A 25615-nucleotide genomic window follows, 5' to 3' on the forward strand; every position below is an offset into this window, starting at 1 on the left:
CCATTGTACGCGGTACATCAGGAAATTAGAGCGTGTCACAGTATTCTGCTTGTTACAGGATATAATCAATCATTCAGTAACGTCCTAGTTTGTCAGACTCATTGTGCCGAGAGCAAAAAAGCCACCAGCATTTCCTCACACAGCTGTCTAATGCTTAACAGGTAAATGTCAAAACAGGGAGGACGGTGCTGTTTCCACCTTTCCAATCCCACTTCAGGGCAAAGCTTTCATGTGTGATCTTCCTTTCATGTTGAGTTCACTTGGGGACAAATTAATTTCAGGGAGGAAAACCCGAGGGTGAGGCTCCTGCCCGTCTTCCAGGATCCAGCGTGGAGACACGCAGGCACCGCAGCAAAGCTAACTCCGGGAGCGACTGGTTGGGAGCTGGGCCCTGGTGCCAAGAGCCTTGGGTACAGAAGAGAGCCTTGTTCAGACCACGTGCAGCTGTCTCGGCAAATTCATCAATGCTTTCTTGCCCGTTACCTCCTGCACAAAAAACCGCTGATGATGTCAGGAGAAAGACCTCATTCACGAAGCACCTGGCCTTCCCAAGGGGAACGGCCACAGAGCCAGGGGAGCAGCCAGTACACTGTGCTGGACATATAAGCAAGCCTCTTTATACAAAGGAGATGCACTTGAGCTCCCTGGAGTGGCCAGTCTGTGCCTGAATTCCCACTCAGCCCCTCGCCGACGGCAGCTCTTCCTTAACCTTGCTAAGCCTCCGTTTTCTCACCAGGAAAACTCAGCTCATAACTGGACATGTCTCTCCAGGTGGGTGTGAGGCTTAAATACATTAATGCAAGTGAAGTCCTGAGCACAGGTGTGTGCATCATGCTGCCGTAAGGCGTGGTTCCCTTGGCCCGCCGTGGCGGCCGTGACCGTGCCATGTGCATTCCCAGAGTACCAAGAAAGAATGTAAACTTCCTGCTTATTTTTAGGAACACTGGCAAAAGCCCGACACCAATCTGACAGAGACCACACAAGAAAGAAAACTGCAGACAATTCTTGTTTATGAATACCGAAACAATACTAAATCAAGTATTAGCCAACCGAGTCCAGTGACATAGTAATGACCAAGAAGAAGCTGGAGCTTTTAAAAATACATTTGATCTTATTAAAAGGTCAAGAAAGAGAAGCAGCATGAATCGTTTCAGAGGCCAATAGTTTAAGCAGAGTAATTAACAAAAAAGTTGTAATTTCAGGGACCCAAGTTGATAAAAAACTTTAGATTTCACTGAATTGGATGGGGCCTGACTCAGAACAAGTAATCACTCAGAGCAAATACTTACAAAGTAGATTTATATTAGGTTGTGTTACAAAGATAAGATACTCCAAACAGGGTCATTTGAGGCTAAAGTTTGTGGTCACAGAGAAACAAAACAGAACATAGCTGATTGATCAGATCAGTAGTTTGGGAAGTTTCTGCTGTGATGAACAGAGCTTATTTATAGAAAAGGGGGCCTGTCTGCTGTAGGTCTGGGTACTCAGAAGTAGACCCCAAGATCAGTATTCTTGATCAAAAGATGCATTAAAAAATGTGCTCTCAGCGTACCGGTAAAAAAGTACGGGAAGCTGGAAAAGGGGTATGAGGGTGGGGGAGAAATCAGGCAAGGATGTGAGCTCAGGCCAAGTCCCTCAGAGGGTGGCCTCTCCTTATCCTGCAGGGGAGCTCTGGAGTGAGTCACCTCACAGCTGTCCTGATCTGGGGGTGCTGGGCATTTGTAACATCAGTACCACAATGGCCAAGGGCAGTCCAGGTCGGGGCACTCGTGGCTCTTCATGATGGCAGGTAAAGGTAGTCCTCAATATGAGTCACCATGCCTGGGTGTCAAAAGAAAACCAAGGTGGGGGGTGCGTGTGGGTGGAGGGACAAAGATGGCAGGAAGGGACTGGAGGGCACCAGGTGGAACATCCACACTGTTGGCTACGTTGGACAACTGGATAATGGGCCAGAGTAGCATCCTTGTGTCCCTGGACCCGAATCTCCCACCAGCAATGCCAGTCCATGCTTCAGGCTTAAGCAGGTGGCCCCAACTCTTCTGGGAATGTCTGTACGAGTGCAGCTCCAGGAAGGAATCAGAACCACAGTCAAAATTAGAAATAAGACTAGAGATAATAAATTGAGATTTCTGATGATAGCAATTATGCAGTTGGTTTTCAGTGTTAGCCCCCGACTGGTGAATCAGGAGTTTGTTTCTTTTTAAGGTATTGAAAGTATTTAAGAGAGTCTGAGATTTATGAAGAAGTTCAAGTGATTTAGCTTGCGTTCAAAGCTAAATGAGAACATCTATTGGGTTGAACCAGTTGACATTGCCAATATTTGGCTATCTTTGAGCTATAACAGTATCAGTTTCATAAGGTTTAACCTAAGCCCCTGAAGTCCATGTTTTTGACTTACAAAGTTATGTAGGGACTGTGCGAGTCTGTATAAAATGGTAGTTGTTTGAAAATAAGTGGCTTGGGTATTAGTTATCATACTAATGGAAATGACCATTCCTTTTCATGCATAAAAGCTCTTCATGTTTGCCAGGATCTTACAAATAGACTGAAAGTATATTTGACAGGATGTCAGTGCTCATCCATGTTAATGCACTTCCTTAACATGATTAATAAAACATAGAGCTCAGGTCTATAACCGCCATCATGACCCATTACGGTTGAGAGTGAGAAGGATGCTCACGGTGCCCACTACTGTTCAACCTGCCTTGAAGCAAGAGTCAGGGGGCTCCTCTGGGAGAGGAAGTGTATAATATTAAAAAGGTGGAGTAAAATCATAATTTGTGTAGGTTATGATTCTACCTAAAATGGGCTGAGATGAATGCAACTTAAAAGCCAAGGTACTATAGTTCAATGAAATTAAACTTATACCAAACCTGAAAGCTTTTTTTCCCCGAGCCAGTTTAAAAATATCATGGACTTTCTAAAAAATATAGATTTTCCAAAATATATAATATTTACAACAGCAAATATCCAGGAATAACAAGAAGAGGCAGGACCCTCAGTGGGGAAATGATGATATTCTTCTGAGGGACAGAAAGGAAGGGCAAATGGACAGAGTAGATTCTTGGATGAGAAACCTGAAAACTGAGAAATGTGTATGTTTTTCCAAAATTATAGTACATATTTAAAGTAATTCCAATCACAAGGCAATGGAATTTTTCTGGACTTAAAGGAATGATTTGAAAAAATAAGCATGAGACATTAGGCAGAGAAAGTTGAAGAAGTTGCGTGCTAGGGGAGACATTGGTTCTTCCAGATGTTAAGCTGTCATATGAAACTTCAGCCATTAAAGTTGCACGGTGTGTCCCTGAGGTAGAAAGATCAGGGGACAGAACATGGAAATCCAGAAATGGATCCAGATGTAAATGGGAATTCAGAATACAAAGAAGATGGTGACTTCAGGTCAGGGGCAGTGTGGGTGGGTAAAGGGTGTTTAACAAATCTCCCGGAGACATCAGACTATTTGGAAAAAATAAAGTTGGTTCTGTACATTTTTCTCCTCACACCGAGGTAAATTCCACTGAAAATTTAAATGTGAGGGGAAAAAAAAAAAAGAAACTGGGAAGTATGGATACATATTGGGTAGATGTCTGGAGATGGGGAAGAATTTCTAAGCTGACACCGAAGTCAGAAACTATGCATAAAGAAAAAGATGAATGAACTATGTAAGAGTTAAAGATGTCTGTTGGCCTAATTGTCACAAATAAAGTTAAAAAACAAAGGACAAATTGGGGACAAATGTTATTGGCAAAGGATTATTATTTCTGGTATGATATGCATAAAACACTCCACATGTCCTCTTGTATAATACATGTTCAAATACATAAATAAGTATATAAAAATACAAGAAAAAATTTGAGACATAAGCCAACAATTCCTAGCGGTCATCGCTGTGCTGTGGGATCCTAGCAGATCTTTCTGCTGAGCAGAACTGACACTCCTCCCAGGCTTGGGCCACAACAGGAACCCCCTTGCCTCACACCAGGCTCTGTGGGGCCCTTCCCAGAGAAGGAGCTGACACTTGCCTCATCTCTGAGTCCTGGGCCTCTCCAGATACCAACGAGGTACTCAGTGGATGTCTATGGAATTCTCACGCCTCAGTTCAGAGGAGGGCTGGGCTGCATTCAGAAAGGCTGGGTTTTCATTATGGAGATGCTTGGCCAAGGACGCTCCCTGTAGTGATGTATTTCCCAACTGTGACTCTGAGGAACATCCTTAGGAGGAGTGCTGGCCACTCATCTCCTGCAGCCAACCTCCTAGGAAGGTCCCCTGCAGCAGCTCCCACCCTCCCCGATACAGCCCCCCGTCTCCTGCCAGGGCCACCCTCTGCTCAGTCCCAGACACCAACAGCCCCAGTTTCCTTCATTCCCCTCTGGCAAAGCTCCCGGGACCTGTGTCTGCCTGCCAAAATGAGCCAAGTGCAAAGGGAACGGAGCTCTCCAAAGGCTGGGGGCTCCCCGAGGTCCTTCCTCTCATTTTCTTGGGGTAAAATGAAAACCTAGGTGGAGACAGCTCAGTGCACAGCTCTCACCACCTTGCCACGTGCAGGGACCCCCAAGGGGCCGTCCCTGTCATACAACCCCCTGGGTGGAGGCAAACCTTCACTAGGGAGAGGCATGAGCATAGAGAACCAAACACAGCCTTGGCCTGGGCTCAAATCCCAGCGGTGCTGTTTCTTGGAACTCCCTGATCCTTCTGGAGCCTCAGTTTCCTCTTTTTAAAATGGGTTCCTGAGGGGCGCCTGGGTGGCTCAGTGGGTTAAGGCCTCTGCCTTTGTCTCAGGTCATGATCTCGGGGTCCTGGGATTGAGCCCCACATCGGGCTCTCTGCTCAGCAGGGATCCTGCTTCCCTCTCTCTCTCTCTCTGCCTGCCTCTCTGCCTACTTGGGATCTCTGTCTGTCAAATAGATGAGTAAAGTCTTTGAAAAAAAAAAAATGGGTTCCTGAGAGGCGACAGTAGGACACCCTCGCTCCCATCCCAAGTAGCTCTGTGCCCCCATGGCGTGAGTCCTGTTGGCACTCATGCATGATGGCAGTCTTTACTACAATTAGGCCCCTCGAGCACCAAGTAAGTAACTCCCTCTTCTGCCTGCCAAAAACCCACCGTGGGTGGGCCATGTGCACGTGAGGTCATTACCTGCCCCACAGACTCTGGGAGCTCCCTGAAAGCAGAGGGGGCCTGCCTCATGTCTGTCAGCCTGAGGCCAATGCTTCCAGATGCCCTGGGGGGAGTTTGAGGCCTATGTTGGCTCCAGTCTCCTTAAATCCCACAACCTGTGACTGCTGTTCCATCCCCTTCCTTCCCTCCGTGTGAGTACCAGGAAGAAGCAAGTGAAAATGAAAGAAATGTGGTCAGTGAGTGAGGAGTCAGAGGTCAGCCCTGGCTGTGAGAGCTCTTGCTGGGATTGGGGCAGTCACAGCAGACCCTGTTGGTCCCTATCCCTGGCTCTGGCTCTCCAGCTGGGACACCTGCAGTTTTTCACTGGAGGGCCTTCTCTATCGACAGAGATGCTGTGGCCTCTACGCAAGGCAGGCCAGAAGTGTTCGGAATAGTAATGTCTTCTGGGGCGGCCCTCAAGCAGTGACTGTGGGGAGTGTGGAGAAAGCCCCAGACCCTCACCCAGGGGGCAGTTCTGAGCTGTCTGATCTCTGGGGCCAGAGCTCCCCAGTGGGAGGGGACTCCATCGCCTGCGGCATACCTAGGTTGATGACCGATGCTTCATCTTCATCAGCTGCTTTCTTTTCTCTCTCTCACTCCACAGCCTTCCCAACACTCTGCCTTTACCTCTGCAACAAATACCTTGCATTTGAATTCTTGTCTCCAGGTTTTCTTCTGGGGAAATCTAACAAAAACATGTGTGCTACTCTTTCTTCTTTGAAAGAACCCAGAGCATGGATGATTTTCCAGCCTGCGGGACCATCACTTGCATTCCCAGGCCTACCAAGGACCTGCAGACCTAGGGCAGAAATGCATGGACAGAGAGGACTCCTCTGGCAGGAAAAAGCTGCTGGCCTCAAATGAGGGAGCGCAGGGGAATCTGCAGGGCCTGTCACCCCATAAGGCACAGACACCATATGGGGTCCTTCAGCACCAATGGTGACATTCGGCTCCAAAGGACTGAACTGGCTCATCATCAGGTCGGGCCTGATCCTACACAGTGAGACTCTCTCACCAGGTGGGGGTAGCATTGCTCCAGTTCTTGGAGTCTTTGTGGTTTGCCTTTGTAGGGAGATAAGAAATTAGCATACCTTTCTAAACCACCAAGTTGTTTAAAAAGAGCACTTGGCACTTAAAAAGTCCTAGGGCAGTATAAAACTTAATGATAACTGACATAGTAACCATAAAGTATACAGAAGGATAGAAATACCCTTCATCTCTCTCTATACCATTTGCCATCCATTCATTTGTTCATGGAACAATGCTGACATCTGACTGTCCCCCAGGCACTGCTATAAGTATTAGGAATGAACTGATGAATTAAGTCATTGTATACTACATGGAACTTATAGTCTAGTGGGAGGGCTAAAACAATCAGCAAAACAAATAGTACATCAGATGGTACTAAGTTGTATGAAAAAAATCAGGGTATGGGGCTATGATGGGGGTGTTTGGGTATTTCTAATCAGGTGACATTTAAGCCAAGATAGGAAGGAACTGAGGGATGGGGCCATGCAGATATCTGACAGAAGAGCCTGTGCAAAGGCCCTGAGGCAGGAATAAGTTTGATGTGTTGCAAGGAACAGCAAGGAGGTCACGGTGGCAAGGGGAAGATTCATAGGAAATGTGTTCAGAGAGGAAGCAACTACCTGGTTCAGAATCTTATAAAGTCTTATAGGTATTGCAAAGAATGAAGTTTACAGTGAGCTGGGAAGGCACTGGAGGGTTCAGGGGAAGAAGTGTAAAGGACAAGGGTAGAAGCAGGGAGACTAATTATGAAGGAAACTACTGCAGTAAATAATCGGGCAAAATAAGTTGGGGGCTTGGGCCAGGATGGAAGCAGTGGTGATGGTGCAACGTGGTTTGATTACGGAGATATTCTGTAGGTCTAACTGATGGGCCATTTGTGGAACAGATGCTGAGGTGAGAGAAAGGGGCAGGGGCAAGTGGAAGGGAGTTGCTAGTTCCTGCAAATGGAAGGTCTGGAGGGATTAGGGTCCCATTTCAGACATCTTCCTATACTGCTAGAAATGTTCTCATTCTTGATGTGGGTGGCGGCTACATGGGTGGGTGTAGACATATGTAAAAATTATAGAGCTGTATCCTTAGAAGGTGTGCATTTTGCACTATGTAAACGGTATCTCAATTAAAATAGGCTGTTGAAGACTAAAAACAAAAAAGGACAAAAAAGGAGAGGTGATTAACTGTGCTACTAGCTGTTATGGGTCCAAAAGGAAGACAGGATTTACAAGCCAAGCAGCTGGAGTCTTGTATATTACCTGGTAACCACAGAGCTGATTTCAAGCACAGCCCCTCTTTGGCCCAGGGGACATTTTTCTTTTCTTTCTTGGTCCATGGCAACTATGCTCATGGTTGTGTGTGACTTTCTCATGCCAGGAAGGGCTGGCCCTGACTGCTCTAAGCTGTCTTGAGACTTTCTTTTGGATCCCTCAAGATATCTCTTTGATTTGGGGCTTCTCTGTTTCCTCCAGCAGAAGTACCAGTTAGCTTCTTTTCCCTTAGGGAAGAGCCTACCTCCTTGCTTCCTGCATGGGCAGCCCCTAGATGGCTGCCATTTTAACAGTTAATGCTAGAGAGAATCAGCATTACCTCCAACCACAGAGGCAGAGACTGATTTCCCTGGTTAGCCAACCACATTGTTGGCAAAGCATCTGAGAGATTTCCTGGCAGATAAGACAATGAGATCTGGGCCAGAAGGTGACGTTAGCACCGGCTCGCCACTTTCTAGTGTGACCTCAGTCTTGTTAACCTTTATGAGTCTTGAGCATAAAATGATCATGTTCCTTTTATCTTGTGAGTTTCTCTTCCTTCAGCTATACATTGGGAATAAGAGCACACATCACACAGGACTGTGGTGAGGATTCAATGAAATAAAGCACCGAGAACAGTGCCTGAAGGGTGCTCCAGAAACATCTCTTCCTTCGCTCCCCATCCATTTCCATTCTGGAAATGGCTCCATGTCTGCCCACAGGACATCACACCCAGACCCAGAGCCCACTAGGTCCATTGCTCCAAGTGCATTTAAAGGTTCTTATCAATGTCTTGGTAAGTTACCAAGTTAGATGACCCAAAGTCAGGAGCTATGACCAACCTCAAATTTTGCTATGCATACAAATACCCAGGGATCTTGTTAAATGCAGACCCTGATTTAGCAGGTCTAGGTGGTCATGTCTAAGAGTCCGAATTTCTTTTTCTTTTTTTCCTTAAGATTTTATTTATTTGAAAGAGAGAGAAAGAGAGTGAGCACAAGCAGGGGGAAGGGCAGAGGGAGAAGCAGACTCCCCACTGGGCAGGGAGCCCAGCAAGAGCTCAATCCCAGGACCCTGGGATCATGACCTGAGCTGAAGGCAATTGTTTACCCAACTGAGCCCCGAGAGTCTGCATTTCTAACAAGCTAATTGATTCTAGATGATGCCATGTTGCTGGTCTGGGACTGCATTTTGAGTAGCAAGACTATAAATGACATAACTAAACTTCCAAATAGCACCAAAGGCTAGAAGAAAAATAGAGTAAATGCATCACAAATGGATATAATTGTGCTGTGGCTGCCACATTAACAGAAATACCATGTTTGGAACTGGGGCAGCACTAATTCTATGCTGGGCTCACTGGATAGCAATTCAGGCCTGGGCTCCACATTTTAAGAAGGAAGATGCCAAACTAGACACAGCACAAAAATAGAAACAGAAGAGTGAAGAAGGCTCAAGAACAGCAAGCACTCAGGAGGACAGGGGTGCTGGATGCTGGCCTTTCTGGTATAGCTTGGCCTGGATAGGGAGCTGTGGTGGCACCTTTGTGGGAGGCCCCAATCCAAATCTGTTGACATTATCGTGGAAATGGCTTCATCTTGTGCAAATAAGAAATGCATATGTCAATGAAGATATAGGCGAGGCAGACAGGTAAATGTCACCATATACGTTATCAGGGTCTGACATCTACTGGAGTAGATTTCACTGGTCACTGCCTGATAAGACCAAACTGGGTCATGTCACCTGCTGGTTCCCTCTAGATGCTCTGCGACACCTGAGCATGGCCAAGCCAGATCTTCCCAGCAGGTATTCTTGATGATGATTTTAAAATATCCTAAATGCCCTTGGAGCACCTGGGACTCAGTGGGTTAAAGCCTCTGTCTTTGGCTCAGGTCATGATCCCAGGGGTCTGGGATAGAGCCCTGCATCAGGCTCTCTGCTTAGCAGGGAGCCTGCTTCCCCCTTCTCTACGCCTGCCTCTCTGCATACTTGCGATCTCTCTCTCTGTCAAATAAATAAATAAATAAAATCTTAAAAAAAAAAAAAAAAAGGACCTAATTGTGAGACCTGAAACCATCAAAATCCTAGAAGAGAGAACAGGTCATAATTTCTTTGACGCTGACCAAAGCAACATTTTTCTAGATATATCTCCTGAGACTAGGGGAACAAAACCAAAAATAAACTGTTGGGACTACTTCAAAATAAAAAGCTTTGCACAGCAAAGTTAACAATCAGCCAAACTGAAAGACAACCTACAGAATGGGAGAAGATATTTGCAAATGATGTATGTGATAGAGGGTTACTATCTAAAATATATAAAGAACTTTTACAACTCAACACCAAAAACCCATAAATAATCCATTTAAAAAATGGATACGAGCAGACATTTCTCCAAAGAAGGCATCCGGATGGCCAACAGACACATGAAAAGATGTCCAACATCACTCATCATCAGGGAAATGCAAATCAAAACTATAATGAGAGATCACCTCACACCCATCAGGATGTCTAAAATCAAAACCACAAAAAACATCAAGTGTTGGCAAGGACGTAGAGAAAAAGGAATCCTCTTGCACTGTTGGTGGGAATGCAAACTGGGGCAGCCACTGTGGGAAAACAGTATGGAGGCTCCTCAGAAAGTTAAAAATAGAACTTCCCTATGGTCCAGTAACTCCACTACTGCGTATTTACCCAAAGAACAGAAAAAACAATTCAAAAAGATATATGCTCCCCTATTTTTATAGCAGCATTATTTACAATAAATAGATTATGAAAGTAGCTCAAGTGCCCATTGACAGATGAACAGATAAAGAAGATGTGGTATACATATGAATAAAATATTTGTCAGCCATAAAAGGGAAAATGATATTTTTTCCATTTGCAACCACATGGATGGGTCTAGAGAGTATAACACTAAGCAAAATAAGTGAGTCAGAGAAAGACAAATACCAAATGATTTCACTCATATATGGAATTTAAGAAACAAAGCCAACGAATTAAAAAAAAAAAAAAAGGTGGGGGGGATGGAAAGACCAAACAACAGCCTCTTAACTATAGAGAAGAAACTGATGGTGATCAGAGGGGAGGTGGGGTGGGGGGTGGAGTAGGTGACGAGCACTGAGTATAGAACTGTTGAATCACTGTATTGTACACCTGAAACGAATACAACACTGTACGCTAACTATACTGGATTTGAAATAAAAAATAAAAATAAATAAAAGAGGCAGGGCTGTTATCTTTCCTCTTCTTACTGCTTGGAACATAGCTGCTGAGCTAGAAGTGGGAAACCAAGAAACAACAGGTGTGAAGAAAGGCTGAATGCAAAGACTAAAGAACTAGGTTTCCTTTTTTTTTTTTTTTTTTTTAAGATTTAATTTACTTATTTGAGATAGTGTGAGTGAGAGAGCAGAAGCAAAAGGAGCAGCAGAGGCAGAGGGAGAAGCAGACTCTCTGCTGAGCAGGGAGCCTTATGTGGGGCTCAATCCCAGGACCCTGGGATCATGACCTGAGCCAAAGGCAGTTGCTTAACCGACTGAGCCACTCAGGTGCCCCAAGAACTAGGATTCCTGATGGCATTACACAATTGCCTACCAGTCCTGGCCTGTCCATTTCTAGATTTATTATTTTTATAAAAGAAAAATCAAAATCCCATTAGGATCAACTGTTACAAGCTGGCCTTCCTGTTACCTGCGGCCAGACACATTCCTAACTATTTTTTAAAACCAGTTATTTAACACTGGCTTCAGGAAGAGGACAGGCTGGCCAGTGACACTCAGGTGCCTGGATAAGAACAAGGCCAGTGGCTGTCATGGAGCAGAGAGACTTCCGGTGGGTCTGCCCTCCAAGGGATGGAATGGCAGTTCTGGAAAGCTGGATCGTCACAGGATGTGGCTATGCATTCACAGTCGCCACTAAATTCCAAAGGCATCTTCATTTGCTGGCTCCCCAATTCCAATGCGGGCTGAAATACCCTGTGTGCCACTGATCCTGTCACCTGAGAATGTCACACACACGTCTCAGAGCTGCATCTTTGTCAACATGCTTCTGACACAGACATCCGGTACGATGCCACGAACTCCAGTAGACAGCAACTATCACCTACTACTATCACCTACACCACGTTTAGGGTTCCACCAGGTCCCCTGGGACCCATCCAGGTGCCCACCTCCAGCCCCAGCATGTGTCTTCTTCCACGAGCCAGCACCCGTGGGTCTTCTTCAGAGGTCTGGCCTCAGCCAGGGAGGCCACAATGTCCAGAACTCACCCTCAGAGGCAGAAAGCACTGGGCCTTTTATTCCTTGGTAGATGGCCCTTAACCAATGATTGATGCTATGGGGGAACAAAAGCCTGGCTTCCTGACCTTGAGATGGACCTTGCTGAGGTGTGAATCACCCTTCCAGGCTCCCCTGCAGGAGGAGGCTGAGGCCACTCTCCACAGCGCTGGGCCTGAAATCACGCCATGTCCTGTCCTGCTTCTCTGCTCCCTCCACATCAGCTTCAGGGAAACTTAGCCTGAGACCCCCACGTTCTCCTTGATTTTTTTCACTTTCTTTTGTTTGTCTTGGCTTAGCAGTCCATTTTCATGGCTTTCCTTTTAAGAGGTGTTGTGCTGCTTTATGAAAAAGGCTTAAAATTCAAGACTCCCCTTTCCCCTTAAAAGAGGAAATTATTAAACTGCTGTTTTGCAGTTCATTAGGAAAAAAAAAATCCAGAGGTTTAACACATGTTTTCTAACACCCCCCCACCCCCGCCGCCAAATAGATTTACCCCAAGTCCTGCAACTCTGGGAAACATCCTTCTTAATTGATCCTTGTTGTAGCTACAGCTCTGTTGACATTTCTAAAGCAAAACGTAGCCTTCCTTCCAAACACAGTGAATACACAAGTGAAGCTTTTCATATATGTGAAAACTGAGCCCCACCGTGGAACATTGAGGCCACGTTGTAATTGGAAGTGGACATCCGGGTCTCTCTACCACCTCCGCACTGCCCACCACTGCAGGAAGGGCCCAGCCTGGCTCTCGGGCCCAGCTTCACTAGGGGTTGGAATCTGACTACAAGGCCAGACAGTGGTCACAGCGCTGCCACAGGTAATCCAGGTGAGAGTCCGGCCTCGGGGTACCTGCACTTACCACTCATTATTATCTGTTCCAAGAGGAAATCGGCAAAGGCAGAAACAGCTCAGAAACCGGAAAGGCTCTAGGGAAGTTGGGATTGCTCTTTGACACGCGGGACGGGGAAGACCAACAAGGGAAGAGAGAGTGAGCGAGCTTGCCTCTGTGTCAGAACCTCACATGGGCTTGGAGCCAGGTGCGGTTTTTCTGCCTGGCATTACGCAGGAAGTTCAAGGTAAAGTCACCAGGGGGCTTGGGGCACTGGATTAAAAACAGAAAAGGGGCGGAAAAGACTTATTATTTTCCGAGTATCGATATCCACCCTGAGGGCTCCCTTACCAGGGCAAGAGGCAAGTTCATTCATCATCTTAATGGCCCAGCCAAGATGACTATAAACATCTAAGGGTTGTGTTTGACTCCAGGCTACTATTAACTTGACGGGAGACACCAGAGAAAGCAGAACACAATGAAAATCAGTTCCTGCCAGGAATGAGTGCAGTGGCAGCAGAAGGCTGGCGGTTTGAGGCGCACACATTCCTGTTTGCAAACCCTTCCTGACGCAATGGGGGCCTTCCCAGCTCCACAGAACACATCTTGTTTTGTTCCTATGTACAGACGCAGTTTCTTTGTGGAAACTTCTATCTGAGAACAGGCCCGGGCACTCCCACAGATACAAAGGTATATAAACATGTAAGTGTCTAATCTTTCCCACTCTATCCGGGTTAGAAACTGGATCATTTTTATCCTCTGGCACCATCTTGAGCGGCTTGCCTTGAAAGTGAGGAGAGAGAAGCCCTTGAGAGAAAGGGACTGCCTTTCTATGGTAAAGGTAGATATAAACTGGAAGGGTCCCTTTACAAGAAAAACAAGCTTGTAAGCCCTCTTTGCCTTTTGTCCTAAAGAATAAGCCATAGAACACCACAAAAGCTGAGCTGGTGCTTTTCTGCCCCCAAACCAACTTGGAAGCCAAGTTTTCTCTGGAATTCACAGCACTCCTCAGAGAGCAAAACTAAGTTTTCCCTCACGCAACTTCTAGTCGACATCATCAGGCTTCCACACCCGGCCCCGTCACAGGAGGAGACAGAAGGACATGGGACCCAGCCCTCCACCTTTGTCTCTCGGGGAGGTTAGACAGTGACACAACGTGTCAGCCGGATTCACTGACTTATAACCAACCAGGGTTGAGCGTGAACTATATTTCTTAGGAACCTGAAAGTGCAGGAAGCTCTAACACGTATTCTAAATGGTAGGTTTTTGTTTTCCCTGCAGGATCCACGGCCCTTCCCTTGCTACCTCACAGCTCTCTTTCCTTCTGGCAATCCCAAGACTGAATCTCACTTCTTGGCTTCCCCGGCCTATTGGGTCTTTCTTGGCTCTTCCTCTAGCATGCCACCAGCTTTGGTCCTTTCTTCTATTTCCTCAGTCCATATCCTCAGTGAAGAACACAGATGGCCTATCACCGTCTACCTGATAACAATCCTGGATTCCTGCACCGGGTTTCACGGGGCCTGCAGACCTCTGGGCCAGTCCTCTCCCTGCCCGACTGCAAGACTCAGGGCCAAGCCCTGCATTGTTTGTGGGGTTCATTATCTTCATCCTTCTCTAAACTCTGATATTATTCATCACACATATCACATATTTGAACCATTATATATCTTAGTTTTTAAAAAGTCAATATCCCCAAACCCAAAATTCGAATACTTCAGGAAACAGTAAGTAAGTGAAAAAAAAAAAAATCGATAGGTATTATTATAAGCAAACAAACAGGAACCACCAAAGCTAGCTCATTTCACTTAACTGATATATATTTACCAAGGTGTTTTTTTTTTTTTTAAATTCTAGTTAACATACAGTGTTAATATTAGTTTCTGGAGTAGAATTTAATGATTCATGACTTAATGCAGAACATCCGGTACTCATTTTATTTACCAAGTTTTAAATTATTTTTCATGTAATTTTATTTTTTTAAATAAAGGCTATTAATTAAATATAAAAATATGTTCAGTTTTTTTTTTTTAAAGATTTATTTATTTGTGAGAGAGAGCATGAGAGAGGGAGAGAGAGCACAAGCAGGGAGCATGGCAGGCAGAGCAAGAGGGAGAAGCAGGCTCCCCACCGAGCAGGGAGCCCGATACGGGGACTCGATCCCAGGACCCTGGGATCATGACCTGAGCCAAAGGCAGACGCTTAACCCACTGAGACACCCAGACGCCCAAAATACGTTCAGTCTAACACGAGCTCTATTTTTTTGACATTAGGATGGCACATGGCTGTATGCACACTCACGCAGTCCCTTTGTTAAAATCTCAAGTGTTGATTTTTAGTTTAAAAACGAAGAGTCAATACCGTCTGACTTCCGTGCTTTTTCCTGTATTCTTGCTTTTCTTCCTCCACCCCCCCGCCCCACCCTAGAATGTAATCTTGGTCTGAAGTAGGTGACAATATATACCTTCTGAGTAAATGAACAAATTATAAGGCTCGTGCTTGTGTGTAGGAGGGTTGCCATGGCAGGTACGTATCACGTACAAGTCGTTGGCCTACGGCCCCACTTAACTCAGCCCGTCTCATTTTTTTTTTTTTTAATTTTTTAGGATTTTATTTATTTATTTGACAGAGAGAGATCACAAGTGGACAAAGGCAGGCAGAGAGAGAGGAGGAATCAAGCTCCCCGCTAAGCAGAGAGCCCACTGCGGGGCTCCCAGGACCCCGGGATCATGACCTGAGCTGAAGGCAGAGGCTTTAACCCACTGAGCCACCCAGGCGCCCCAGCCCATCTCATTTTAGAGAGAAAGTGAGGCACAAAGAGACAGCCCCTGGCTCAAGGTCACATGCCCGGCAAGAAATAGAGCTGAGTTTCTGCGTCTGCAGCTGAATGAAGGTCGTGAGAAGGTTGCTTTCCCTCTATTCCACCTTGGCTACTTGCTATGTTACTTCTAAGAACTTCTGAAACATTAAGCTGCTTCTTGCAATGGCTGCAAAGTACAAATATTCCAGCCTTGGAAAAGTTTTCAAAGCCTTGTTGGCTTTCAAAATGCTGTGAATACCATGTGTCCATTGACTCCCTCCTCCCCAAAACACTTGCACTTGAACCCCCCACTCCAATCCCTTTGCTAGCTTCTCTACCACCCACAGGTGCCTGTGAGATGCCGATGAGCCTGCAGACATGCTCAGTTTGGCCACAAATACAGATCCGCGTGACCAACAGGCAGGCAGGAGAAGGAGCCTCCAGCATATGGAAGACAGAGAAGCTGTAGGTCACAAACCAGAGGCCTCCAGGCTGGATGCAGTCAGCCGGACATGTGTGTTTGGCCCATACAATGTGCGAAGAACACTTTAATTAGTTGCCAAAGTCATGCGATTTCACATAAACATGTAGATTTCTGGCTTTTATTGAAAAATAAAAGTCTGACAGCACCGGGCCCCACTCCCACCTGGTAACCGCTGACTGCTGCAGGGAGCTGGCTGCTCTCTCTGGAATGAGACTCCCTTTCTCCTCAGTCTTCATTGCTTCCCGCTGTCCCATACTGGATCCCCCAACCTGCTTACAATACTTGCCTTGCCCCCTTCCTGTAAGACCGTGAAGTGCATACCAGTATTGCTCAAGCTAGAACCTTGGCTAAGTTCCATTAGGCTAACTTACAACTTCTGGAAGCCTAGAAAGTAAGGTGCTTAGGTTGCACATGCTTCCAGCCCTGGGGGCATCTCCAGCAGGTGCTGGTGGCCTCACAGGTGTGTTGCCCTTTCTGGGTGCTCCACCCCATGTCCACTTGCCAGCAGCTATATCTATGTGCCCGAGTGCATTTTTCCAGAAGGAGGGCAGTTGCTTTGGACAAGCACATTACAGGACGGAAGTCCTGGGGAAGGGCCCCCCCACCCCGAAAGCTTCAACCACTGACTCCTCAGGAGGGTGTATCAATCCCCCACCTCCCTCAGCCATGTGGTTTGCTTTGCACTGTTCCCCAGGGTCGTCCAATCAAACTCTGGTACCCAGTGTGGCATTTGGTTTAACAGCACCTTTCATCAGCGGCCTTCACAGGTCTATTCCTGCTCTGCCTCCCTCCCAGCAGTCTTGCACCTCCCAAATGAACTGCCCTCAATTCCTTGTTTCAAGCTCAGCGTACAGGAGATCCAAACCAAGAACGCATTCATGCTGTAGAGAAGAGACTAGGTCAGGGGCCTGCCCTCGTTCTTTCTTGCCCGGCATGGCCTCCTCTGTGGCTGCACGGCTAGCTCCTGTGACCCCTTTGTACCCAATGGTCACCTGGGAGCTTTCCTGCACTAGCCTAAAGCTTACAACTGTCTGCATCCATGTCTGTTTGCATGTGGGCTGTATCGGTTCTGCCATGAAGACAAACTCTAGAATCCAGCCCCTTCTTTGAGCTTATCTGTCTCGGTCACATGAGGCATTCCTGAGTGCAGGAATCCTAACTGACAAGCAACTTCGGCATCGGACAGCAGGCATCCGCATTTCTCAGATGTCCCAAGGTCACCCTGCTCCTGGGAATGTTGCTGGCTCTTTGACACCCCCCCCCCCACCATGGGCAGCCTCTTCCCATCTTGCTGGATCACTCCTGTCCCTCTTCCTCTGACCTCTCACCAGGGTCCAGGCAGTTCTCTCCTTCACCATATAAACTCACCCACTCCACCCCACCTCTGCAATGATGGCAGGAGCAGATTTCAGTCCTTCGGAGGCCTATCCATGTTTCCCTAAGTGCTTCTCTGGGGCCCTTGGGCACCCCGAGCCTCGCTGTCACAGTCACTTGCTGCAGGACAATGTTTCAGTGCTCTGACCAGTAGTTGGCGTTTGTGCTCTGCTTGCTGACCTGCCTTACACCCCATAAGGCCATGGGTTCTTTGTGAGCAGGGACCAGATCTTACTCATCTCTGGGTCCCTTAGCAGCTGGTACAGTCCCTGGCACTTAGCAAGCAGGTACTTAATAACGACCATCTGAACAAATACATTCTTGTCCTGAGGAGGCAAGAAGAGTTAAAGCCTGTGTGCTGAATGGCATTGCAGTGAAGAAATTAAAACTCGACTTGATCTTGACCCCCGGGTTACAGGACCATACAACTCCAGCAGGCACCATTCACAAAGTCTGTGGAGTGGGGGTCTGGACATGTCACTCACACAGAATCTAATGTGAACGTGACTGTGGGGTTGGGGGATATGGATGTGCTCTCGTGCATTTTCTCCATTCTTCCTCGTTCTCCCTTTCCACTGTGCCGCTCCCCCGCCCCTCAGGGATCCTGCACACTGCTCCGCAGGAGGCCACTCTATGACCACTGTAGGCTGTGCCCCAGCTAGCCCGTCTGCCAAGCAGCCGGTGGCCACCAACGCATGAAGTCCCGTTTTATAGAGTGTTCTCGAGTTAGCTTACGGAGGCAAGAGGAAAGCCAGCAGATGGCTGTCCATATGCACCCCACATTTTTTATAAGCCATCTTCCCTTATAGGAAAGGCTTATAGAAATAAGCCACATGAATCTGTGAAAGCAGCTTTGTGTTCAAGAGGACAGAAAAGTCCATCTTCGGGGTGATTGTTCAGTCTCAGAAATGGATACATCACAAACTGTGTCATGACACAGAAGACAGGAGACCTTGGAGGTCTAGGGCCTGAGCTGCCTTACAGCTTGGGACAGAGGGATAGGCCCCCACCCTCCCACCCACATCCCCGGGGAAGCCAGGTGAGGCATCTGAGGTGAGATCTGAGGGCAGAGCAGTTGATTAAAGAAAACAGGGATGGAAAGGCTCGCAGGACTGGATTATAACGGGATTCAAGTGTGCATGCGGGGGATGGTGATCAATGAGGCTGGGGAAGAGGGAGGGCAGGAAGCTCGGCCTCAGAATGGCCTCTCAGGGAACAGCTGAGGAGTCTGAACTCCATTCTGAAGAATGTGAGGCAGGAAGAGTGACGAGATTAAGTTTCTTCTCAAATTTTTATGGTATAACTGATATCATAAGCTTATTTTTTATTAAGTTTTTAAGTTATGTATTTACTGTGGCAATAATTTTTCTTACATTTGCTTACTATTTTAAATGCTTGTGAAATTTGTTTTTGCTTACATTTATGTTTATTTGGCCTTAACATTTTATTCCACAACATATTCTTGAGCGCTTTATCTCTAAGTGTCCTTTTTCTCAGGAACAGTTTCATGCTTATTAAAGCTTTAACAGTTATTGAAGCAGATGCTGCCTTGCTCACATTCCCTAGAACCAACCAGAGCACTGGTCACCTGAAGCCAGCACCCTCCAGGCCAAAGGCTTCCAACTTTTCACTGCTGGAGTTGTTTGCCGGAGTGTGGCCCATAGCCAGAGAAGGCTGGAAGTGCCAGAGAGTTGATGCCCTTGGAGGGCTTCTCTGTGGATGAGTGGTAAGAGTTGGTGGAGAAATCCCCTAGCAGCCTCCTTACTCCTGGGAGTGATTCTGAAGGGTGTTCCACAGAGCCTGTCTGAGGATCTGCAGTGGGATGGAGCCCGAGTTCCTCACGGATTATCAGTGCACACTTCCCTGTCTTTCCTCTCTTCCTCGTCTAAACTCACCATTCTCACAAAGTGCCTCTGGAGAGCATTCCTCAAAGAAATTCCCTATACCTACATCACTGTGTTGGGGTCTGCTTTTGGGGAAATCCAAACCAGGAGAGTTAATAGACTTTATAAATTCTCATATATTCAAGGATATCTTTATTCTGTCTTCAAAATTGAGGGCGAGCTGGCTGGGTATAGAATTCTTAATTCACAAGAGAAACTATTCTGATTTTTAAATTCTGTTACAGAAAAGAAGCCTATGGAACACTGGTTTCTTTATTTTCTGTTAGTATCAGTACCATCACTTTCATATTTTTCAAATTCAAAATCTCATGAAGCTCTGTGTTGACAGTCAAGGGCTCTCCGTGTTTTTGCCTGGTGTTTGCAGAGCTCTCAGTGTTGTTGCCAGGTGTTTGCAGAGCTCACTCCAAAAAAAATGGCGATCCCTCCTTGCTGTCTATTCATGTCTTCTATTCCAAGAATTTTGGAGCCACTTCCCTTTGCTGGTTCTCTGGTCTCCACCTTCCACCTCTATAATTCTCACAGTCATTCTTCATTGTTTTGTTCTTTTTTTCTGAATTCTCAGAGACTGTCTCAAATATGCCCTGTGTAACAATGAAGCAATTTTTTCTACTGCTAATTCTGCTCTTTCCTGATTATAACACATTTTAATTCTGCCATTGCTTTCCTGGTTTTCTTACATTTCCTTATCTTATCTGCAATCTTTATTTTTGTTTGCCTCTAAGTTCATTCTCTTTTCATCCCAGCTTATCATTCTACCTGATCTTTCACTGTGCTCATTTCCCCCTTGAATTTAATCAAGAAAAGTGAATGCTAGAATAAAATTTACTTTTGTGTTCTATTAATAATCTTTCTAAAAGGTATGCTTTCCTTCTCTATCCTGAGTTGCATTTTTCTTAGTTTATGTGTTAGAATGTTTCTGTACGGTCCATGTTGGTTATATTAGGTCTACGCAGGGTGAGTGGGCTCTCCTGGTTCCTCTTTACCACTCATCTAGGTGCTGTGCGAATCCTGCTCTGGGATGAGCAATGCCATTTACATGTCCATTTAGAGTTGTGGTTGTGATCACAGGAGAGGGTTTTTTGTTTCTTTCCCTTCTCTTGCCATACTGATGGTCTTCGTGACTGTTTTTCTAGTTGGTCCTGCCCAAGGGGCAGCTATGTGATGTCTCTGTGCCCTGTTAACCTTTCTTACATGAATGTTTCCCACATCCTGAGGAGCCCCTGATACCTTGTCATCTTTCCGACAAATTGAAACTGGGGCTCCCTGTCCCAAAGTTGTTGGGATTCAGTGTAAATAAGATAAAAATGATCAACTATGAGAGCTGATGACTAATATGTGGGCTTCTCAGGTACACTGTCCTCACCTGACTAGACCCCTCATCCAGAATGCCTGGGGGCTACTACTACCCCTTGAGGTGCTCAACATGACACAGGGGTGGAAATGATGCTCTCCTATCACTTTAAGAGGAGAAATTCTGCTGAGTGATTTATGTTCTTGGGCATATTTCCATCTCTTCACACACTATATTAATCAGACCAAGGTTACATTTTATGATGGCACACCCTTAGCCATCCCTGCCTCATCCTACTTCCCCTATTTCTCCCCTGCAGCATTCCACCAATATAGCAGATGCACCCAGATTGAATGCAGGAGGGCATGGGAAATGTATGTAAGACCCCTGGTATAGTAGGTAGTCAACAAACACTATGTTGCTTTCTCCAAAGAGTTACAAGACTAAAAATAAAATCATTTGTTCATAGCAATCTCTGTGAAAGGCATTCATCACAGTTTTTTTGTTTGTTTGTTTGTTTTTAGATTTATTTAATAGAGACAGAGAGCAAGAGAGAGAGTGTGAAGAGAGGAAAGGGCAGAAGGAGAGGGAGACAAGTGGACTCCTAGCTGAGTGGGGAGCCTGACATGGGGCTTGATCCCACGACCCTGAGATCATGATCTGAGCTCAAGCCAAAAGTTGGATCTCAACTGACTAAGCCACCAAGGCACTCTCATTCATCACAGTATTAAAAAGGAAAAAACTGGAATGAAATATCTACGTAACAGGAATTTGAGGGTAATCCATAGTATACTTTATGACAGAATATTATGCAGCCTCCAAGCTAAAAAGAAAACTACGATGAAGGGACGGAAAATAGGATCTAGGAAGCTACACAGTTTGTGAAATACTACCACCAAATCCTATATACCGACAGAGTGGGGCCAGCTCAGAACTTTCTAGCAGACAACAGAGAGAACAAAGCCTAGTCACAGGGATGACTGTCTACAGGTAAAAATAAGCCAAAATACTCGGGAAAAGCACAACTATTCCTAATTCTGAGACCAGAGAGAAATTTCTCCCATCCTAAGCGAGAGGAACCTGCCACATACTGACCCAGTCACCAGCTGCATCCTTTCGATTACCACAGAGATGAGTTTTACAGATCTGTCCTTGAGTGAGCCCCTCTCCCACCACCTCCTACAGGATGATGGCATTAGGGCACAGGAAATGCTGTAGAAGACACTCTATGTGGAGCCAGAGATACTAGAACCCTATAGATACTTGGTTCTCTCTTGACTGGGCTTAAACCAGGATCATTTTTAGGATGTAGAAGATAGATGGGAAGCATGCCTTTCCCATAGTCCTTCTTGATTGCTTCTGTCGCCTCCCCAACCCTGGTGTTCCTAAAAGCTATTAAGCAGCAGAGTCTGAGATAAACTCTTGTGAAGTTCTTGGAGTATGAGCATTCCAGGTCACTCTCTAGGTTTCAGGGGCCCCCTAAGCTGGGCAAGGTTGGTGTAATCCTATTAAAACTGTTGAACTGCCAGGGCCTGTGTCTGAACGGAAGTTTGCCCACTGGCTGGAAGCTTTTCCCAGTGCTCATCTATGGGCAGGGAGAAGCTGTTCCTCAGAAAGTGATTTTGGTTCCATTTAACACAGACATCAAGGTGCTGCAGTTCCATGTTGTAAACATGCTGAAAAGCTCCAAGAATTGCCTTTAAAACTTCTGTCAAAACTCAGAGCAACCACCAGGGAGGGTGAGGTCTGTCTGAGCCCACTCATTCCTGTTGCCTGCTAGAGACTCGTTCTTTATTTCTTCCTGTAGATGGTTCATTGAGGTGAATTATGGGACAGGAGAGAATACCAACTCCTTTTTCTTTTCCAAGTCATTCTACTTAATTTATTCACACCCACTAATTCATGCTGAAAAACTCACTCAGTTCATGAAAATAATTTCATTTCAATTCACTCAAATATATCATAAGCAAACATGCCAAAGCAACCCCCTAATGGAAAGCATCAAGTACACCAGGGGTGATAACAAGCATAGTAAGCAGCGACCTGTCCTCATTCCTTATCTTGTTTTTCACGACTACTGACATGAAACTGGAATTCTCTAGAACACATGAGTGTCCAGAGAAGGGGTCAGACATAAAATGGTAGGGAGAAGGCTCCATAAGACAGCAAGGAAAGGAGACAGTGTTAGAGATGGATATTGCTCCAATGTAGCTTCTAAGTTCAGGGGGAAAGAATTCTCATAGTTCTGAATGATACCCCACAGAGTGAAAAAGTTTGCAGAATCACCACACATTGCAAGCTATGATGAAAGCCAGAAAATGCTCCAGATGGAACAAAGACTCTCTTTCAGGGGTGCCTTCCTTACCTTCTGCCACATGTTGATGAAGAAGAGCTCCCGGGAAACGTTGAAGGACAGGTTGGCATCATAGGCATCATCCCCGAGGTTTGAGATGGAGATGTTTAGGGAGATATTCTTCACAGCCCCCAAAGCTAGATAGGGGGTTTTCCCATCAACGCTGTAAGGAAAAATAAGCAGCAATGAGTGCTCTGAAGCTTTCACTAACATAATATGAGACATCAGAGGGTAGCTGGGGGTTGGGGACAGAAACTCCATTGGGGTCAGAACCATACGTTCCAGCAACCCCATTAACCAGCCATGCATCCTTGTGCAAGCAGTCAGCTTCCTCATCTAACAGCCTAACTCACTAGGCTCTTCTGGGGCTCACATCAATCTCAGAAAATTGTAAGACGTTTAATAGCCTAGACACAGAATCTGGCCATGTATTCGTTCATATGTTTTTGAGTACCTACTACCTACCAATCGCAACTATTCTATTTGCTAGAAGAGAGAACAGTGAACAAAACAGAGCTCTTGCCTTCTTACAGCTCCAGGGAGATGAAAAACACACACACCAAGCAGCGACCATACAGGTCAGACTGTGATAAGAGCTACAGAGAAAACTCACAAAGGGTAGGAAGGGTAGAGAATGCCAGATTTGGAGGAGAGTGGGTTGTAATTTTAAATAGGATGGTTGGGGAAGCCTCACTGATGAGGAAACCTCTGAGTAGAAACATGATGGAAGAAAAGGAGCAAGATGCACAGATACCTGAGAACTAGCAAAGGGAAAGTTATGCCTGGCACATTCAAGGACTGGCAAGAATGCCAGAATGGCTAAGAGGAGTGAGCAAAGAGGACCGTGGGAGGAAATGAGCTCAGAGAGGCAAAGGGAGTAGGGACAGAGAGATCATATGGGCACTTTGGGGCCGTCACAAAGACCTTGGTTTGACTCTGAGATGAAATTCCCGCAGGGCTCTGAGTAGAGGAGTGGCGTAACCTGATTTTCACATGTGAAGCCTCACACTGGCTGTGATGTAAACGGTCTGTAGAGTGCATGGTCGGGGGATGTAGGGAGCCTGTTTGGGAAGCTCTCACAGTAAGTCAGGAGGCAGCTCAGACCACAGTGAAGTAGTGAGAAGAGGTCATGTTCTGGATGTGTTTCCAAGGTTATGCCAACAGATTTGCTCACAGATTGGGTGAGCGGTATTAGGGAAAAAGAGGCGTCAAGGACAGCTGCAATGATTTTAGTTTCAACAACTGGAAGGGAAGAGTTATCCTTCATTGAGACGGAAAGACCATGGGTATGGAAGGTTCAGCAGGAAAAAATCCAAGTGGCTACTGGATCCTTAAGAAGAGGTGTTGAACAGCTGGATGCTTAAGTCTTAAAGAAGTGTCTGGGCTGGAGATATACATTTGGAAGGGACTGGATATGATTGTTAGAGAATGAGCATAGATAGAGAAGAGGTCTCAGTTAGGGGTTGTGGGTGAGGAAGAGAAGAGAAAGCACGAGGGAGGTAGGAGGAAAACCAAGAGAGATGGTCTCTAAGAGACCATCATGTTCCAAGGAAGGAGTAATCAGTTTTGTCAAATGCAGTAGACAGGTCAAAATAACATGAAGAATTAGGACTGGCCACTGCAATTAGCCACCTGGCGGTCAGCGGTGACCTCATTAAGAACTGTATTAAGTGGCATGATAGGGATGGAAGCTTGGAACTGGCTTAAGAGATGGAGGAGCAGAATAAATGGAAACAGTGAGTATGCTCAACTATTTGGAGGAGTTTTTCTGTAAAGAGGAGTAGAGAAATAGGATGACAGCCAGGGCAGGGAAGTGGGCTCAAGGCAACTGGTTTTTGTTTTTTTAAGATGGAAATGGTCGTAGCATATTTGCACGAGCACGGGAAGGATGTATCACAGAGGGAACAACTAATGACATGACAGGGAACAACTGCTGGATGGCCTGGTGGACAAATGGAGGGGCTGGCCTCAGCCAGCACAAGGTGAGAAACTGGAGCCAACAGCACTGACCTGTGCGTAGACAGGTGTTAGAAACAAAGCAGAGGTTCCTTTGTGATTGCTTCCATCTTGCACTGAAACAGAAGTAGGGTCAAAGACTGGGAACAGAGAGGAGAAGGAGGAAGGAACACTTGAGGGGCAAAGAGAAGAAGGGAAATGGCAGCCCAGGATGTGGGGGAGTGAGCAGGCCATCCATGGAGGACAAGGGAATGAGGACAATGGGGATGAGGACAATGATGAAGGTGCACACGAGATGAGTACCTGTTGTGTGACATGAGCTGTGGACAAAACAAATTCACATTGGTAGCCCGTCTTTGGCCAACCAGTTAATGGACGATGTGATTAAGCTTAATCAGAGTTTATGTAAAGGAGAGTCTGATATTTTTCTCTGCTCAGCATCCTGACACCTTCCTGTTTGGGAGGAATCTCAAAATAGGTGGGAGGAGCACATCAGAAGAAAGGGGGTAGGCCCTCCCTCTTCCCTCCTCTTGGGTGCCTGACTGGGCACACAGTCATGAGATCTAAGTGTAGTCAGTATGGCGAGCAGATACTCCCAAGCAGGGCCATGAATTTTGAGGGTTGCACAAACACCCTGGGGTCCTCTGAGATCTTCTGAGGTGGCTACACCAGTGTTGAGATTCCAGGGGGGTATCCTGAGCTAAGCCTGGTCTCCCCTGTTTCCTGTTCATGTTGGTTCCCCAGGCTTCCTGCCTATGCTCTGAATCAGCCCATATCCTTCCAATAAATTCTTCTTCTGCTTAAATTAACCAACACACATTTATTGCTGTTTGCAACCATTAATACAACAAATAGAGCACGAAAGAGAGGAGATATATCCAAAATCTCAGTAGGCTATAACCCTTTGAAATACAAATTGCTGCAGGGG

General features: G+C 46.1%; 1 protein-coding gene across 1 annotated transcript in view; it reads right to left on the reverse strand.

The window, feature by feature from the left end:
* Positions 1-25615, reverse strand: part of ITGA9 (integrin subunit alpha 9) — a 336018-nt gene that overhangs the window by 107343 nt on the left and 203060 nt on the right. Inside the window, exon 18 of the mRNA XM_044252696.1 lies at positions 22744-22894. Within this exon, the coding sequence (XP_044108631.1) occupies positions 22744-22894 (151 nt within the window). The remainder of the gene's footprint in view (positions 1-22743; positions 22895-25615) is intronic.

The sequence above is a fragment of the Neovison vison genome, chromosome 6 (genome assembly GCF_020171115.1).
Source record: "Neovison vison isolate M4711 chromosome 6, ASM_NN_V1, whole genome shotgun sequence".
Taxonomy (NCBI): Eukaryota; Metazoa; Chordata; class Mammalia; order Carnivora; family Mustelidae; genus Neogale; species Neogale vison.